Genomic DNA, 17,367 nt, shown 5'->3' on the forward strand with positions numbered 1-17,367 from the left:
GGAACGAGCTCAGAGCTCATTATTTCCGATCTTCGGATAGGCCTAAGACCAGGCACACACCACACACAGGGTGTGTGTGTGTGTGTGTGTGTGTGTGTGTAAAACAAGACAGAATTTCCAAGCGTTCGTTCTGGTAACCATGGCAACTTGCGTCTGTGTCGGAAACCTGTGGCGCAGCGACTTAACTCCGAGTATTTCAAGTCCCGCAGGATGACGGAGACGTCACTTCCCTGCTGGCAATGTGTGGAGAAGGTGAGACCGTCCCCCCGATCCCCTCCACCCACTCAGAGCTACAGGGCGTCAGTAGCACTAGCGGTGAGTCACGAGTGGTAGTGAAGGTGCTCACTTGTGGCAATAATTGTTTGTTAAAGGTGTGCATAGAGAAAATCAAACACGAAAAGATATATCAACTTGGAATGAATTTAGCACACTGCGTTATAAGCAAGATGTTTACAAAAATATAGACAAAAACTCAATGCTACTATGGACAATTATTGTACTACTAATGAAACCCAGAAAGGAAATGCAATCTAGGGAGTATTTCTTACATTATAAAACGAAATCTGAAGAAATCATGACAATACGTAATATAAAACATGCCATTGAGACTCAGTGTGTGTGTGTGTGTGTGTGTGTGTGTGTGTGTGTGTGTGTGTGTGTGTGTGTGTGTGTGTGTGTACGCGACATCAGTAACGGAGCAGATGTTGTGCAGGTGTGAGCAGTGATCCAGGTGTGACGGCGGCATGAGCCTCGAAGGGTCGTTCATGGTCTTTGTCTTTGTGGCACAGTGATACCTAACATGAATGCGGCTCAAGTGCATACATTTTCACTCGTGCGCCAGAACGAAAAGTGAATGACAAAAAATGCACGAAAATAGATGCACTCAGAGTAACCAAACAAGACAGGATTTCAGCTCTAACCGAAGTGAATACCTTGCGTGAGTGAAATGAAAGTACTGTACATACAATAGAGCGTACATTGATAACTGTGATGATGGCTCGGCTTTCAACAAAACATTGCAATCATCGCTGTACTGGAAGAAACTAAGAAATTGCCATTATTACTTACTTTCCTTTATGTATACAGTAGAATCTAACGAGTGAAATCACAGTACATATAGAATTCCACAAAACATTATAAGGGAACAAGATAATTCTCTCTCTCTCTCTCTCTCTCTCTCTCTCTCTCTCTCTCTCTCTCTCTCTCTCTCTCTCTCTCTCTCTCTCTTAGATACACTAGAAGATTAATCAAACCTTGCATGTGCAGATAATGAAAGAGGAGAGGAATAAGTGCAATGGAGAAATGAGTGCAAATGGCGGCCGTGGATGGAGTGCAGTGGACAAGAGGTCATTGGGAATGAGCGTCATGAAGTAAAGGGAAGGAAGTGCACGGTGAGGAGGTTGCGGGCTCAGGTGAGTCATGTGTTTAGTTACGTTCCTGTTCTAGAAGATTATCAAACGAAACACCATAAAACTTCAGCACATATCCATTCGCCCTTTTATTTCTTTTACTATCCACTAATTTCAATCACTCACTTAGATGTCAATACCAGTGTTTATTCCTTGTTCCATTATCCCTTTCCTTTAAAAAATATCAGAGACAAAAATTGCTTGAATAATGCTCAAATTATCGACGAAATACAGGAGTGAGAGAAGTGTCCTCAAAACCCTCGTGTACAGGAGCATGCTGGGAGCGAGCCGGGGAGTGGCGGCGGTGCGAGGCGGGGTGGCCAAGCTGAGGCAGAGTCGTGCTGCTGTGGTGGTGCTGGTTTACGCCGCTCTGGTGCTGGACAACATGCTGCTCACCGTCGTTGGTAAGTCATAGTAAGACTCAAATGAAATGCTGCGAGGTTAAAGAGGCTCCGTATTACTTAGGGTGGAAGGGGTAGTGTAAGTAAGGAAGCAGACAGATAAGTAATGCACGAAAGATGCTGGAGCAAAGATTAAAATCCTGGTGTAAACATAAAGTAAACACATCGATATTTAGTAAGGCCAATTTTGTTCTTTATAATAATTTCGAATTATGAATCTTTACCTTGTCATTGTCATGTTGATGAGTTTTCCCGATGAGATCATCATGTTTCTTGCATGGTTACAATCGCTGTTACCTTATTGTCATCTCACTCTTCATGTTTGGAATCTTCTTAGGCATATTGGAAGACTTATAAAATAAATCCCATATAAAATTTACCAGTCCCATCTCTCATCTCCGTATCTCTTGTCAGTGCCCATCATCCCAGAATACCTGTACCAACTGGAGCACCGCCACGTGCCAGTTTCACTCAACACCAGCACCATCACCACACCATCGTCCTTCGTCACTGCCCTCTCATCCCCTGACGCGTCCACGTCCTTTTTGGAAAGAGACGGGAATCTTACACGTCAGTCTTTAAAGGGACGGAAGCTCACTCCAGCACACAAGACACAAGTGAGAAAACTTGTTGCTTCCATTCACCATCTCTCCCCTCGACTGTCATCGCGAGTGGAAAGTAAAGGGGATCAAAGAAAACCTCTTCATGAAGTGAACGACAATGAAAAACGTGCAACAGTTGACACAAGTGACTTGAAAATCCTTCAGTCCCCACGCTGGTATCAGAGGCTCAGGAGTATGCGTGCTTTTCAGAAAACAGATGGTGCGTTTGTTGGAGCCGAAAGAAGGATGCTCAATGAATATTTCCAAGAAATGCAAAGTGAACACAAAACAAAAAGCCGACACGTAGCAAGTGAATACAACAAGAGTCCGTTTGCGAAAAGTGAACAGATTATAAATGGATCTTCGTCTGAATTTCTGACGGCTAAGAAAAGAGTTTTGCTTTCCTCTCAGAGACATCGAACATATGAGGCACCTTCAACGTCTGAGGAGGTAAAACAAAGTAAAAAAACAAAGGATAGCAAGCCCATAAAACCTACAACAGCCTCCGTTTCTGGTGCTGCTGTGACGGAAAGGGGGATGTACAAGGATATTAGTGACGAGAACTGGAAGGTTGGAATGCTGCTGTCCTCCAAGGCTTTGGTACAGCTAATGGTAAACCCTATGGTAGGCTCCCTCACTACCCATATCGGATACTCACTCCCACTGGTCTTCGGCACCCATAACCTTCTGCTATCCGCTGTCTGTAAGTATCTGAGTGATGCTTTTACATACTTTTCGCAACCACCAAGATCAAATTATGTTTGCCTACAGAGGCCATAATTTGAAACTTATATAGGCTCATCACTGATTGAGTTAGCTTGAAAATTTTATGTTATGGAACTGGAACATACCCAGGTGGAATAAAATATTCACCTGGCAATCTTTTGGATGTATGGCAGTCTTCCTTAGAGTAAACCTTCACTTCGAGGGTTAGAAATCAATTACAAATGTCAGTTTACTCAGTTTACTATATCATTCTGACTGACGAAGGATGAGACTAATACCAATAGATAAAGAATTATATCAGTGCGATTTTCTAATGTTGTATTGTTCTTTAATCTCCTTTTATTTTTTTTTCCGATGTATCCTTCAAGTGTTCGCCAGCGCACAAGACTTTATCCTGATGTTCTTAGCCCGAAGTCTTCAGGGTGTCGCCTCAGCCTGTATCGCCGTGTCAGGTTAGTTTCACATGTCTTTCAACGTTTACAAGTAGAGGAGAATAACAAATGTTTGTCTTTCGTAGTTGTATGATTTCTGAGGTGGATTCTAACATCAAATTATTTTGATCTATAAACATGGATACCTTGAATAAACCTTGTAATATCCCTTTTCCAACCTTCTGTAATGCTTCATGAGGGTTCCCTCCAGGTATGGGTATCATCGCTGAGCTCTACACGGATGACGGGGAGCGGGGTCGGGTGCAGGGCCTCGTAATGGGCGGCATAGCACTTGGGGTCCTCACCGGATACCCTCTCGGCAGCCTACTTTATGACTTCATGGACTCCAAGACGCCTCCCTTCCTGGTTGTGGCAGTTCTGACGGTGGTCCTTGGAAGTAAGTTTGCTTCACCTGTGAGTCCATGAGTGCAATGCGCTGTGACGTTGACAGGAGGATGAATTGTGCTGGTCATGGTATCATGGTATTCTAAATACATATATGTTATCATCTTTCCAAAGTAACGAAAGTAAAGATTATGAATATATTGTTAGAGAAACCATACGTCCTAATTAACTGTGTGTGTATAAAGAGCTACAGTCCATCTTGTCCACAGTCGTACAGGTGGTGGTGCTCAACCCTCGCAAGGTGCCCGAGGTGAGTCTTAAATCTACCCGTGCGTTGACTGGAATATGAATGACACTGTACTTGAACATAACTTTATAGCGTTCTATTTCGTCACTAACGCACGATTCGCAACATTTTCTCCTTTTCACTTTGCGGTGGTCATTCCATCGACTCAGCGCATGGTGACAGCGACTCCCTTGAACCAGCTAGTACGGGATCCATACATCGTGGTTACAGCTGGAGCCGTGATGGTGGCCACCTCCACGCTGGCGGTGTTGGAGCCTTGTCTCCCCATCTGGCTCATTGACAATCTACATTTGCAGGTACTTATGACAAGGCCTGGAAGTCCTGAATTGTTAGACTTTTACAGTGCCTCTCATAATGTGATAGAATGCTCCAATCACAGCTTTCTTGGCTATGTACTTAAAGCGTTTCCCTTTCTTCCTGCAGAAATGGCAGCTGGGTGTAGTATTCATTCCAGATAGTGTGGGATACTTCCTGGGCACCAGCTGTACTGCGGGACCTTCCTACACTCTTGGTCGATGGAGGGCTGCCCTGCTGGCTATGATGCTCGTGGCGTTAGCTGCAGCCACTGTGAGCATTCTACCGCAGCACGCTGCTGCCTCCTTGAAGTCCATTTTTCCTCTGCTGCCTCACACACTTCTGTCTGAATCAGAATTAGAATTATTCCTGTCGCGAGTTTTAATAGTGTCACTCTCTCCTCGAGGTACCTGAGGCGACCTCCCTGTTGGCATTATCCGGGCCTCATCTATTCCTGGGCATGGGAGTGGGCACCGTGGACGCCGCCCTTATGCCCCTTCTGGCAGCCCTGGTCGACACTCGCCACGTAGGAGCTTATGGAGCAGTATACTCCATCGCCCAGGCTGCAGTGGCCCTTGCCTACTTTTTGGGTAAACCTGAGTGACTTTTTCTTTTCCTCATTGAACAGGTTATTAAGCTTTAAGAAATTCATTTCGGACATCCCTCCATTGCAGTCATTATACTAACCATAATATTCTCACCGTTTCACCATTCATGCTAAGATATCAGTGCCAGAATGCATTAGACAAAAAAACCTACACGTGACTGGAGACAGTGATAATAACAGGATAAGGTTGTGAATTGCCTAGTTACAAACTACAAGTAGTTTTTCATAGTCGTACTGTCTCGCAGGGCCTCTGGTGGGCAGCGCCGTGGTGGAGGTGATTGGCTTCCCGTGGCTGATGCGTTCCATGGCCTTCCTCAACTTGTGCTATTGTCCCCTCCTTTGTTTCCTGAGCAATCACGAGACCACAACCGCCTCCGCCTCTGAGACGCAGGTAATCCGCTCTAGAAGAAAACTTTGCCCAGAAGAGAAGTATGAAGCTATGCTTCAGTTTGATACATTTCATAATAACGATCTAAATTTTACATCCTTGATTTTCATATATTACTTAATAGTTTCTTGGTAATTATAAAAGACGTATCCAAAGTAATGAGTACGAGTAGATACAAAAATACACTACTGGAATAGATCTCATACACCTTATTCAGAAATGCATCAAGAAACAGTCTTTGATCTATAGAGACCTCTAAATTATTTGTTTTGGCTTTTTTTTTTTTTTGGTCTAATCTTCTAAATTCTTTGTAATGACCTACCTTTTTCATCATTAACGAAACGTCTTAAATCTGACCAACCACTCATTCCCAGGCCATCTTCATGGCGGCCCCGAGGCGTAACGACTACCTGACCCACATCACCACCATCGTGCAGCCCAACAGGCAGTCCTCTGTCACCTACCACCAGTTCTTTGACGAGGACGACGATTAGAACTCAAGAATCCAGTAACACTTATTAGAAGGGCTTGTGAGGCTCTGATCTCCAAGCATCCTCGACATGTGTTCGATTGTTTGTTAAACTGTTGCTGTAGCTTGTCAATTGTAAGCTGCTCATGTTTGTAAGGAATTGTCTTTTGTGGCTCGTCTTGTCTCACATCTTGTGATTGTGTGTTAGTTTAATTTTTCCCTGTCCTCTAATTAAGATAAATGTCCTTTAAAGTACCTAAGCAAGCTGGGATAAGAGCATAAGTACCAGGTGAATGTACAGTAAAGTTTCAGCTAATATGTTAATATATGTATGTTCCATAGATGTTGCTGCTTCCTTGACCTCTCTAATTGTCAGTTGAGAAACGAGTCTGATAGACTTTGAACGACATTAACTTTTCATTACAAAGCGCTAAATATGAATTAGTACATTATGGAAGTTAGACATTAGGCTTCATTTTCTTTATTTCACGAGACGAACAACAGCCACACGCTTGGTGCCAAACACTGACTTAAAACTTAAACAATCATTACAGTATTATTCACTAGGTTTTAGTTTTCTTTTTTATACTTCACGAAACAAACGATGACAGCAGAATGTTGACTTAAGGTCTAAACAATTATTACTCTTCATTTCGTTTCCTTTAGGTTATTTATTTTTTTTTTTTTTTTTTACTTAACGACAGAGACAATAACAGTTAACCCATTAGTGCTTGAGAATGACTTTAAAGCTTAACAAGCAGTGCTACAATCATTGTTTTTTTGCTCATATTCTTGTTCTATCGGCAACACTAAGTCCTATAATTGCCTGAAAAAGGCTGGAATATTCCACAAATCATGTCAAGCTTCGTGCCTCACTGAGGAAAAAAAGAATTCGAGATATTCGTACATGAGCTCTACAGCATACGATTCTTGGGCAGGCTGTATCACCTGCTGCAGTGGCCTCTCTACTGAAAGTCTTGTGGATACACGGTGCCCACCTGGGTGCGCACTGCCTCCATGATGGTTGCAATGGTCAGGGACTCAGCGTGGCTCACCCCAGGGCTCTCCAAAAGTCCTGTAACGGCAAGGAGGAAGTCAAAAGGCTTCACTATTTCCAGGAAAGGCTCAGTAATTCATGAGTCCCATTCGGTTTAAAAAGAAGCACAGCAACTTTTTATTGCCTAAGCTTGCACCTATAGTTAGTTAAGGGTTGGTAGAAACAGATGCTTTGTTGAAAATCACGGAAGTTCTCTGTTTTAATGTCCAGGATATTTCCATAGGATATTTCCATTGCCTTTCATCTGTTTTAGATGTTGCCATCAAACACACACAGCACGTGACCAAGGGGTACTCATGTAAATGTTGATATTATGTTTACATCCGGCGCTGCTAATGGCTGCATCAAAAGAGCCTTAGCGAGTAGCGGAGTTGTCAGTGGGGTGTACGACAGGCAGGAGTGATACCAAGGAGCCTGTCGTGTGTCCTGTTGAACTCAGTGTTGTGTGGCGTCTGCACAAAACTCTAAAAACTAACTGATGTGAAGTCGCTATTTGACTAATAACTAAACCGCAGTGACGTACTCCAAACGTCTCTCCAGTAATCCAAGACGTAACATCATTCAAAATAATGTTCCTGCCACTGGTTATAAACAGTTAAGTAGGAAGATTTGCGTTTTGCAAGCACATTCGCCTCTCGCATCAATGACGATATATACGAACTATTAAGGAATCTAATAATTTTTTAGTGGGAAAATAATGTTGAAACTGTTTTGCAGATTTAGAATAGAAAGAATGAAAATAACTTTGCCTTAGAACTAAAGAAGAAACATTTTAGGCATTACATGAGTGACCCTTGAATACTTTTAGCTTAGAATGTCCCACTAAAGAAGAAAGAATGAAAACTAAAGTCAAACAATTAAGGGAATACGTACAACAGTGCACTCATCAACACCACTGGGTTCTCCAAGGACTCACCTTCCTTCAGGCAGCGACGCACCTCCATCGCTTCGTACATGAGTCCCTGGCTGTTATCATAGTTAAACGTTTCTCCAGTTTTGGGAAGGGGCGCCTTGAAGTTCCCGGATGGTCCCTCCAGATGCTCAGGGCACCAGACAGGGAAAGGAATCTGCAACAACACAACATGTCTTTAAGTGTTAAATGATAAATAGTTTCCAGTATACCAAACACCTCCGATAGAATTGCTCATGGTATTTTTTTTCCTGGCATGGGAAAGAGGACTGCCAATGAACTGAGAGAAACATGATATGAATTTCAAAATCAATGGATCCAGTTTAGTTCCCGAAATACTGCGATATCTTTGCCATAAAGGAGTCGAGACTGGAAGGAGAGGGAACAACAAGGTAAGGTATTGTGTTGTTAATTTGCCAGTCAAAGTACTGTTTCATTCTTCCATTAGTAACATCAAAACTTTAGATATAACAACGAGTAGCTTTGTGCAACTGTCAATAAGGAAGTTTTTCAAAGTTCAAGAATGAAAAGTAATTGAAAGACGGTAAGTGGTGTAATATCGGCAGACTTTAAAACTAAGTTATACAAGTTGATTTTATAAATAGCTTTTGACTCCATATTGTTAAGAAATATTCGTATAATGACGGACAATGGAATCTTCTTCGTCGGCATCTAAGAGAAGGAAAATAAATGAAGGAGACCAAACAGACTTAACATGAGTTACCTTAATAGTTCCTTTTGTGCCGATGATGAAACCTTCCGAGGGCAGATCAACATTCATAGAAGCAGCGATGGAGGCAACGCGTCCCTTGGAGTACACCAGAGTAGCACCGATCGTCTCGTCCACTTCCTGAAGTGGAATTAGCAACCTAAATTTTCTGATGAGATATACGAAACCCTAGAAAGCACTGGATCATTACTGAAGGAATCATTCAAGCAAGCACTATGGAGACAAATTATGCGTGTGACTTCCATTACAAGATGGTAGGTAAGTGGACTCAGTGATGTACGTATTACCATTGCTAATGTTTTCACTTATTATTGCTACTACTGCTACTCCTGATGAAAGGCGCCCTACTCGTTTTGGTCTCTTTCAGTGACTCACGTGAGCATTAAGATGTCCCCCAGCCAAGATCTTGATGGGACGCTCACCGCCCATCACGAAGCTCGTCAGCTGAATGGGGTAGAGGGCAATGTCCAGCGTTACTCCGCCTCCTGTTTCTTTTGTCCTGCAATGCGGTGAACGATAAGAGAAGGAAACGATATATAAGCGCATAAAGATTCAACGGTGTTTTGTGATTAATAAACTACATGGGAAACCTTAATAAATACTTGTAGATAGAAATTACGATTATTTTTTTATGAAAGAAGAGAAAGCCAGCCATGGGTAGTAAAATTAAAATAAAAGGCACACTTATTTGCCAGCCTTCTTGCAGATCTGATAGAGTTAGCCAAAAGACAGGGCTCCTCTTAATCTTTTTTTTAATGCAGGAAGTATAACTGGTCAAGGGTAACAAAATATGAAAAGAAAGGCCCATGGCGTTGCCAGTTCCCTTAAATGTCACGTGAGTTATCCAGAATTCAGGGATGAATAGGAATGAGAGGAAGAAGAAAGCTTTGTGCATGAACGCAAGTCATAGGAAGTTGGATATACAGAAGCAGGCAGGGAGTTTCATACTTTACCACAGAAAGGTATGAAAGATTGAGAGTTGGATAGAATAAGGGTGAGAAAAGAAAGCCTTGTGCAGTGAAGCCTCAGGAGAAGGGGAGACATGCAGTTAGCAAGATCACAAGAGCAGTTAGCATCAGAAGAGTGGTAGAAGTTAACAAGAGATGCAACATTCTGGCGGTGATAAAGAAGTTGAGGACAGTCAGTTAGAAGAGAAGAGTTGATGAGACAAAAAGTTTTTGATTCCGTCCAATCTAATAAAACAGTGTGAGTGGAACCCGCCAAACGTGCAAAGAGAACTCCATACAAGGACGGATAAGGCCCTTGTACAGAGTTAGCAGTTGGAGGGGCGAGAAAAACTGGCGGAGACGTCTCAGAACGCCTAACTTCATAGAAGCTGTTTTAGCCAGAGATGAGATGTGAAGTTTCCAGTTAAGATTATGAGTAAAGGACAGACCGAGGATATTCAGTGCAGAAGACAGGGACAGTTGAGTGTCACTGAAGAAGAGAGGATAGTTGTCTGGAAGGTTGTGTCGAGTTGACAGTGGAAAATTGAATTTTTTAGGCATTGAACACTACTACGTTTTCTCTGCTCTAATCAGAAATCTTAGAAAGATCTAAGGTTGGGCGTGATCTGTTGACTTTTTGAAGGGTTGGTCGTCTCTTAAAAGACGTGAAAAGGTGTACGGTGGTATCATTAGCGTAACAGTGGATAGGACAAGAAGTTTGGTTAAGAAGATCCTTAAAGAATGATAAAAAGAGAGTGAGTGACAGGACAGAACCATGAGGAACACCACTGTTAATAGAATTCGGAGAACAGTGGCCGTCTACCACAGGAGCAATTGAATGGTCGGAAAGCAAACTTGAGATAAAGTTGTAGAGAGAGCAGCTTTGAAATCAAAGTTTTGTGCCAGACTCTAGCAAAAGTTTTTGATATATCTAACGCTACAGCAAAACTTTCACCGAAATCTCTAAAAGAGGATGACCAAGACTCAGTAAGAAAATCCAAAGGATCACCATAAGAGTGGCCTTGACGGAATCCATACAGGCGATCAGATAGAAGATTGTTAAGTGACAGATGTTTGAATATTTTTCCCTATTGAAGATAGATTAAAAAAAAAAAAAACTTTAAACGAGCAAGAGATTAAACATATAGGGTGGTAGTTCGAGGGATTCGAACGGTCACCTTTTTTAGAAACAGGCTATATGTAGGCAAACTTCTAGCAAGAAAGGAAGGTAGAATTCGATAGAAAAAATTTAAAGAGTTTGACCTGACAGTGTGCAAGCACAGAAACACAGTTTTTGAGAACGATTAGAAGGACCCCATCACGTCCATAAGCCTTTCGAGGGTTTAGGTCAGAGAGCGCATGAAAAATGTAATTGCAAAGAAGTGAAGACAAGAAATAGTCAGAGGGAGGAGGAGAGGGAGGAACAAGACTAGAATCATCTAAGGTAGAGTTGTTAGGAAAGGATTGAGAGAAGAATTCAGCTTCAGAGACAGATGTGATGGCAGTGGTGTCATCATGATGAAATAAAGGAGGGAAAGATGAAGAAGTAAAGTTGTTGGATATGTTTTGGCCGAATGCCAGAAATCTCGAGGGGAGTTGTTTGAAAAATCTTGACATTTTCTATTTTATAAAGGAGTGTTTGGCAAGTTGAAGAACAGACTTGGCATGATTCCGGGAAGAAATATAAAGTGCATGTGATTCAGGTGATGGTAGCCTTAAGTATCTTTTGTGAGCAACCTCTCTATTACATACAGCACGAGAACAGACTGTGTTAAACCAAAGTTTAGAAGGTTTAGGCTGAGAAAAAGAGTGAGTAATGTACACCTCCATGCCAGACACTATCAACTCTATTATGCATTCAGCACACAGAGATAGGTCTCTGACACGTAAACAATTATCATTCCAGGAAAATTCAGCATAATACCTCCTCATATCCCCTAAACTGGCAAAGGCAAAACCCCAGAGGTACCTCCGCTTTGGTGAATCCTGAGCAGAGATTGGAGAAATAGGACAAGATACTGATATGAGATTGTGATTAGAGGAGCTCAACGGAGAAGAAAGGATAACAGCATAAACAGAAGGATTGGGGGTAAGAAAACGTCAAGAATGTTGGGTGTATCTCCAAAATGGTCAGGAATACGAGTAGGGTGTTGCTTTAGGTCATGGAGGGGAGCAAAGTTGAAGACTTGTTCACCAGGATGGGCAGTGAAGGTAGAGGAAAGTCAAAGCTGGTGAACATTGAAATCTCCAAGGATGGACATCTCCACAAAAGGATAGAACGCCAGAATATGCTCCACTTTAGAAGTTAAATAGTCAAAGAATTTCTTATAGTCAGAGGAGTTAGGGGAGAGGTAGAGAGCACATAGTATAAATTTAGTTAGAGAGTGACTTCAGATTCGAGACCAGATGGTGGAAAACTCATGGACACTTATGGGCAAGAGAGTAAGTCAAGCCATAGCGCGCATAGACGCAACATCCAGCTTTGGAAAGAAATGAGGATAGAGAAAGTAAGAGGGAACAGAAAAGTGAGTTGAGAACAAGTGCTATTCGACCTCACTGCAATTAAATTATCGTTTCTGTAGGTGTTTACAAATTAGCTACATTAATGAAGGCATTTTATAAAGGAAAGAGTAGCCAGTAAGATACTATGGAAAAAACAGTTCAATAAACTTCATCTATATACTTACTGCAATCTTTGAAAGTGCTGCAAGTTCCTGCCGAAATTGGCGATCACCTGCACCACATCGCCAATCTCGCCTGCCTTAATCCTCCGCCCGAGCTCTTTATAGACCGGGAAGAACCTCGACCAGATGGCCTGCAGCAGCAACACAGACAATAAATAATATACATGAACATCTTAGACGTTGATCCTACCCTGAATTACAACAAATATGTTTCCTCTGCGTACGTCAGAAGTAAACAAACTCCCTAATTGAATGATATATCAAAGTCATCGAATTGCATGACAACGGTAGAACATTGTTACTTGACAGACGAGAGGAACGTTTGCCTCACCTCCATCAGGAAGACCTTGCTCTCACGGGCCACGTCCAACAGCTTCTGAGTCTCCCGTACATTCATGCACAAGGGTTTCTCGCATAGCACAGGTTTGCCACTCCGCAACATTTGTGATGCCACCTCAAGGTGTTTGGTTTGCACTGCGCCAACGTACACCGCATCTGCCCAAATTACCCTCCATAAGCATCAAAAGATCATGTCAAAAGGATCATGTCAAAGGATTAATAAACTTTTTGACAAGATACAAAAATTTAGCTTTATAGTAAGAGATATTATTAAGTAATTCAATTGTTACATTACCGATATCAGGATCTGCTGCCAACTCTGAGTAAGACCCGTAGCTCTTCTCTATTCCGTGCTTGGCAGCAAACGCCTTGGCAGACGGCAGACTTCGCGCTGCCACCGCCACCACTCGATGCTCGTCTACAGGCAGTGCTTTGAGGGACGCCACGAAGTCAGAAGAGATCAAGCCGGCACTGACGATGCCCCACCGCGTTGGACAAGCCATTGTGACTGGAAATTAACTATGTTACACCTTGCTGTCACGTCACAAATTAAAAGTGAACCACTGTTTGTGCTACACTGTTAGTATTCGTATTAGGGAGAGAAGAGAAAAAGTTGTTTGCTGTCAATACTTGTTCTCTGTTCCTTGCGCTTCCCACCACTCAAGATATTAGAATAAGGCGTTCCCGTGTTATTACAACTGAATAATTGATGAATACCCCTTCATTACTTAAATTACGCACCAAAATGAAATAGTTCCCAACATCTATATTGCACAGACAAAACAACACATTTCCTGCATCTGGTTGAAATTCAAGGATCTTTCCTCCTTACTTCCTACATGGTGCACTAGAAAACAAAACATCCCAACATGCGTATCAAACAGACAAAACAGCACACTCTAAATACCTGATAGAGGAGAATACAACTGCGAACTTCACCTCACCTACACGTCGTCCACTCTGCGTTGTTCCTATGCTGGGCTCCCTTTTATATACCGGCTGGAAACTGGCAACTTGTTATGAACTTTTAGATCACGATTATCGCACAGTCACTTATCGCTTTTCTGACACGTTGAAACTTCTTTTAGTTTTATCAACACTGGTAACACTGAATATCTGGTTGTTGTTATTGTTTTTTTTTTCTCATTCTAGACGTTAGTAGTTTTCATCCACTCTTAATATTAGTTCTCTTACAATTCATATTAGTTACGTTCGTTAAAACAAGGCGCCACTAAAAGTAAGCCAGGCTAGTGAACTAACATTTTCACATTAAAGGACCGTCAGTACTGTTTACCCTTATGATCCCGAGGTGATACTAAGCACATCTCCAAGTTTGATCTCTCTTTCCGTCGAATTAAAGGTGGATAAAATTGAAGCTTAGACAAAACATAGCTAGTTATATAAGCTTCAACTCGGTAAATTGAAATTATTTCTTACTTTCAGATTTTCGTAATAAACCACAGCAAGCAAGCAAGTGCAGTTACAATAATTATCGTACAGTCTCCTCTCCTGTAAAACGCTAACCTGCCAGCGCCTCAGGGTTATCATCACATGGGTAGGTAGACGCCCAAATACGCCGATAGAAAGCAAGTCACGCCCACCTTCAACATAAATGATGTCGTGTCATTCAACAGTAAGCAGGTTATCAGCTCTGGTCTCAGTAGCGCTGGATATCAATAATTTTAACGAAGAATGACAAGGCATTTGTTTCTCAGCCAGTACTTGAGGTAAGGTTACGGTCAGGGTTTATTCCGTTACCTGTTGTGCAATTACCAGGTAAAAAGGCTACTGGGATACATGGGCTAAAACAAATGCAGTGTTATTATATTGCGCACATTCTGTCTCTTTATCCTTTAGCGGAGATCTCCATCCTTGAAGATTTCAATGTTCACCACCAGCTTTGGCTTTCCTCACCCTTCACTGACCATTCTGGTGAACTAGTCTTCAACTTTGCTATCCTCCATGACCTAGAGCAACTGGTGCAACATCCTACTGATATGCCTGATCGTCTTGGAGATACGCCCAACATTCTTGATCTGTTTCTTTAACTCTAATATGCTGATTTTCAATAGAATGATTACTGCTTCCGTGTCAGAGACACATTTTTGCGTACTAAACGCATAACAGAGGTAATAGCGTCTGGTATGGAGGTGTACATTCCTCATTCTTTTTCTCTACCTAAACCTTCTAAATCTTGATTTCACACACTCTGTTCTCGCGCTATACATGATGAGAGGTTGCCCACAAAAAGTAATTAAGCCTTCCATCACCTAAATTTCATGAACTATATAATTTTGTCCGGAATCATGCCAAGTTTGGTCTTCAACTTGCCATACACTAATTCATAAACATAAAAGGTTTAAATCTTTTAAACTCCAATTCCCATCGAGACATCTGACATCTGGCCAAAAACATCTCCATTAACTTCACTTCTTGATCTTTCCATCCTTTATTTCGTCATGATAGCACCACTGCCACCTCATCTGTCTATAAAGTTGAATTCTTCTCTCAAACTTTTGCTGATAACTTTACCTTGGATGACTCTGGGCTTGTCCCTCCTTCTCTACCCCCCTTTCTGACTATTTCATGCCATCAATTAAAATTCTTTTTAATGATGTTTTCCATGCCCTAGCTGGCCTAAACTCTTGGAAGGCTTATGCACCTGATTGGGTTCCTCCTCTCCTTAAAAAATTTTCCTCCGAGCGGGCACCTTACTTGGCCAAACTCTTCCAACTCTGTCTATTGACTTCTGCCTTCCCTTCTTGCTGGAAGTTTGCCTACATTCGCCCTGTTCCTAAAAAGGGTGACCGTTCTAATCCCTCAAACTACCGCCCTTTCTCACAGTAGAAATGTTGCATCTGTTGCTATCTTCAATCGATATTTTCCTGCTAACTGCTCTTCTGATCTTCCTAATTCCATGCCTCCCCTCCTCCTGCAGCCTCGCTGCACACGGCCATTCTACTTCCTCTAATCCCTATTTTGTCCAACTCTCTAATGCCAGAGTTAACTGGTACTCTCAATCATTCATAACTTTCTCCAGTAAACTCTAGAACTCCCTGCCTGTGTCTGTATTTCCATCTTCCTATGACTTGACTTCATTTAACAGGGAATTTTCAAGACATTTATTCCAGTCTTTTTGCTATCTCTTTCATGAATGTATGGGGACTAGCGACTGAGTGGGCCTTTTCTTGTTTTTTGTTGTCCTTGGCCAATTTTTCCTCTAACAGAAAAAAAGTGCAGGTAGGAGAGTATGCGGGCTCATCCCAGTCACATCATTTACACATTTTGAAACTTTTCTCAAACTTATTGTTATTTTCCCTTTGTATTTTCTCATTATAACATACATCAACGATGAGAACATAACACAAACTTCATCAAAGTCTTATTTCTATATTGTTTTCTCTTTCTCTTTTCAGGCACTAAGGAACTTTTGTCATTGGTGATGGAGATGAAGTTTGGGATGTGGGAACAGTCGATCTCCGCCCCTCGACGAGCCCACATCAGTGAGTGGTGGCTCCAGCCTCTGATCCAGTCCTCGCTTTCTAGATGGAAAATACAAGCAACATCAACAAGGCACAAAACGTAATGCATCCTTTAGACCGTGCCTGACAATTAAGACTGCGAAATTCACATTATCGCTGCACTCCTATCCAGAGTTTACATACTATTAGAGACAAAAATCTGAATATCAAAAACATAACTTATGGAAGACTTGTAAAAGTCGAGGTATGTAAACATGGCGCACTCTGTTGTTGAAATATCTATTCTTAAGATTTATCTTTAATTGTGTTCAATCTTATGGTAGTGTTATCTTAACGTTAATTTTCATTAGCATTATTGTAGTTTTCTGCATTTCAATTTCACAAATCATGCTCAGTGTAGATATATAAGCTGTTCTCAATCTTGCAGTTGAAATGCCATACCGATTTCCCCTAATCATGTGCACTAGTTTTCTATAATGAAATAGGTGTTGACCTCGAACACGAAAAAAAGTGTCCCACTTTTTCATGACAAGTACTGGCGAGGAATGAAGCTCACCAGATAATTTTAATAATTAAGATTAAATCAATATAGAAAAATAAATGAAATAATGCAATGAAATGGAGTAAAACTGTTTCATATACATTAGCGTTTAACTCCTGGTAATAATTGTATAGACTGAAAAGCAGTATTACACTATTAGAAGAGCTTTCATAAAGAATAGAATGCTGAGAGAGAGAGAGAGAACCAGTATGCAGTGACGTACCTTTTAAGATAATCATTTCAAGGGGGCCACACTTGCTGATGATGATGTCTGCTTATCAAATATTCCCCAAGTATTGATTAGCAGCGGCTGGCTTTCTCTCCCCTGATGGCGTGTAGTGCATCAGGATGAGAGAGCTTAATGAAGGGAGGAAAAGAGAGAATGGAGCTCTGACCTTTGTGCTGCCAGCCACTCATAAAATAGAGTCTGGGTGACTTGGACGATGACCAAAACCCTGAAAAATGTAGAAAATAAATATCATGTATGTATATCATGTTGCCTCTAATCAGTGAGTTACCGCAAAAGTGTTGGTTTCCATAATCACTCTATTGCGTATTCTGCTATTGAATAATTCGATTTTATTTGGGACTTAGGTGCATCATGTACGGTGATAAAAACATCAAAACATAACAAAATATGGGAAGGTGCAAGAATCCATCAGGCATACATGTGATATTCCCTGTAGGAAACAAAATGA

The 17,367-nt window shown here is 41.6% G+C and overlaps 2 protein-coding genes across 5 annotated transcripts; one reads left to right on the forward strand and one right to left on the reverse strand.

Annotated features, from left to right (window-relative positions):
* Positions 1–214: 214 nt before the first annotated feature.
* Positions 215–6,320, forward strand: LOC123506621 (synaptic vesicular amine transporter-like). 3 transcript variants are annotated; one of them, XM_045258868.1, is made up of 12 exons: positions 215–315; positions 1,267–1,412; positions 1,680–1,813; positions 2,225–3,115; positions 3,507–3,590; positions 3,781–3,966; positions 4,184–4,224; positions 4,371–4,517; positions 4,645–4,788; positions 4,922–5,105; positions 5,368–5,513; positions 5,885–6,320. In XM_045258868.1, the coding sequence occupies exons 3-12, from the start codon at positions 1,684–1,686 to the stop codon at positions 6,002–6,004; spliced, it is 2,073 nt and encodes a 690-aa protein (XP_045114803.1). In that variant the 5' UTR covers positions 215–315; positions 1,267–1,412; positions 1,680–1,683; the 3' UTR covers positions 6,005–6,320. The 3 variants fall into 3 exon arrangements, with proteins under 3 accessions (XP_045114803.1, XP_045114802.1, XP_045114801.1); XM_045258867.1 differs by lacking the exon at positions 215–315 and adding an exon at positions 689–937 and having other exon boundaries at positions 1,231–1,412; XM_045258866.1 differs by lacking the exon at positions 215–315 and adding an exon at positions 689–937.
* LOC123506622 (trans-1,2-dihydrobenzene-1,2-diol dehydrogenase-like) lies at positions 1,707–13,678 on the reverse strand. 2 transcript variants are annotated; one of them, XM_045258870.1, is made up of 8 exons: positions 13,554–13,678; positions 12,942–13,154; positions 12,639–12,802; positions 12,311–12,438; positions 9,052–9,175; positions 8,671–8,796; positions 7,953–8,103; positions 1,707–1,842 (listed from the first exon to the last, which is right to left on the reverse strand). In XM_045258870.1, the coding sequence occupies exons 2-8, from the start codon at positions 13,147–13,149 to the stop codon at positions 1,802–1,804; spliced, it is 942 nt and encodes a 313-aa protein (XP_045114805.1). In that variant the 5' UTR covers positions 13,150–13,154; positions 13,554–13,678; the 3' UTR covers positions 1,707–1,801. The 2 variants fall into 2 exon arrangements, with proteins under 2 accessions (XP_045114805.1, XP_045114804.1); XM_045258869.1 differs by lacking the exon at positions 1,707–1,842 and adding an exon at positions 6,445–7,054.
* Positions 13,679–17,367: the final 3,689 nt, after the last annotated feature.

This window comes from Portunus trituberculatus, chromosome 20 (assembly GCF_017591435.1).
Source record: "Portunus trituberculatus isolate SZX2019 chromosome 20, ASM1759143v1, whole genome shotgun sequence".
Lineage (NCBI taxonomy): Eukaryota > Metazoa > Arthropoda > Malacostraca > Decapoda > Portunidae > Portunus > Portunus trituberculatus.

Bases quoted from the DNA above. Each gene is read 5' to 3' on its own strand.
- LOC123506622 (XM_045258869.1), bottom strand. From the start codon at position 13,149: ATGGCTTGTCCAACGCGGTGGGGCATCGTCAGTGCCGGCTTGATCTCT. The intron at 12,803-12,941 runs GTAATGTAACAA...TAATTTGGGCAG, and splicing joins GGCAGCAGATCCTGATATCG to ATGCGGTGTACGTTGGCGCA. The intron at 9,176-12,310 runs GTAAGTATATAG...ACCGCATTGCAG, and splicing joins CAGCACTTTCAAAGATTGCA to GACAAAAGAAACAGGAGGCG.
- LOC123506621 (XM_045258868.1), top strand. From the start codon at position 1,684: ATGCTGGGAGCGAGCCGGGGAGTGGCGGCGGTGCGAGGCGGGGTGGCC. The intron at 4,518-4,644 runs GTACTTATGACA...TTCTTCCTGCAG, and splicing joins TTGACAATCTACATTTGCAG to AAATGGCAGCTGGGTGTAGT. The intron at 4,789-4,921 runs GTGAGCATTCTA...TCTCTCCTCGAG, and splicing joins TGGCGTTAGCTGCAGCCACT to GTACCTGAGGCGACCTCCCT.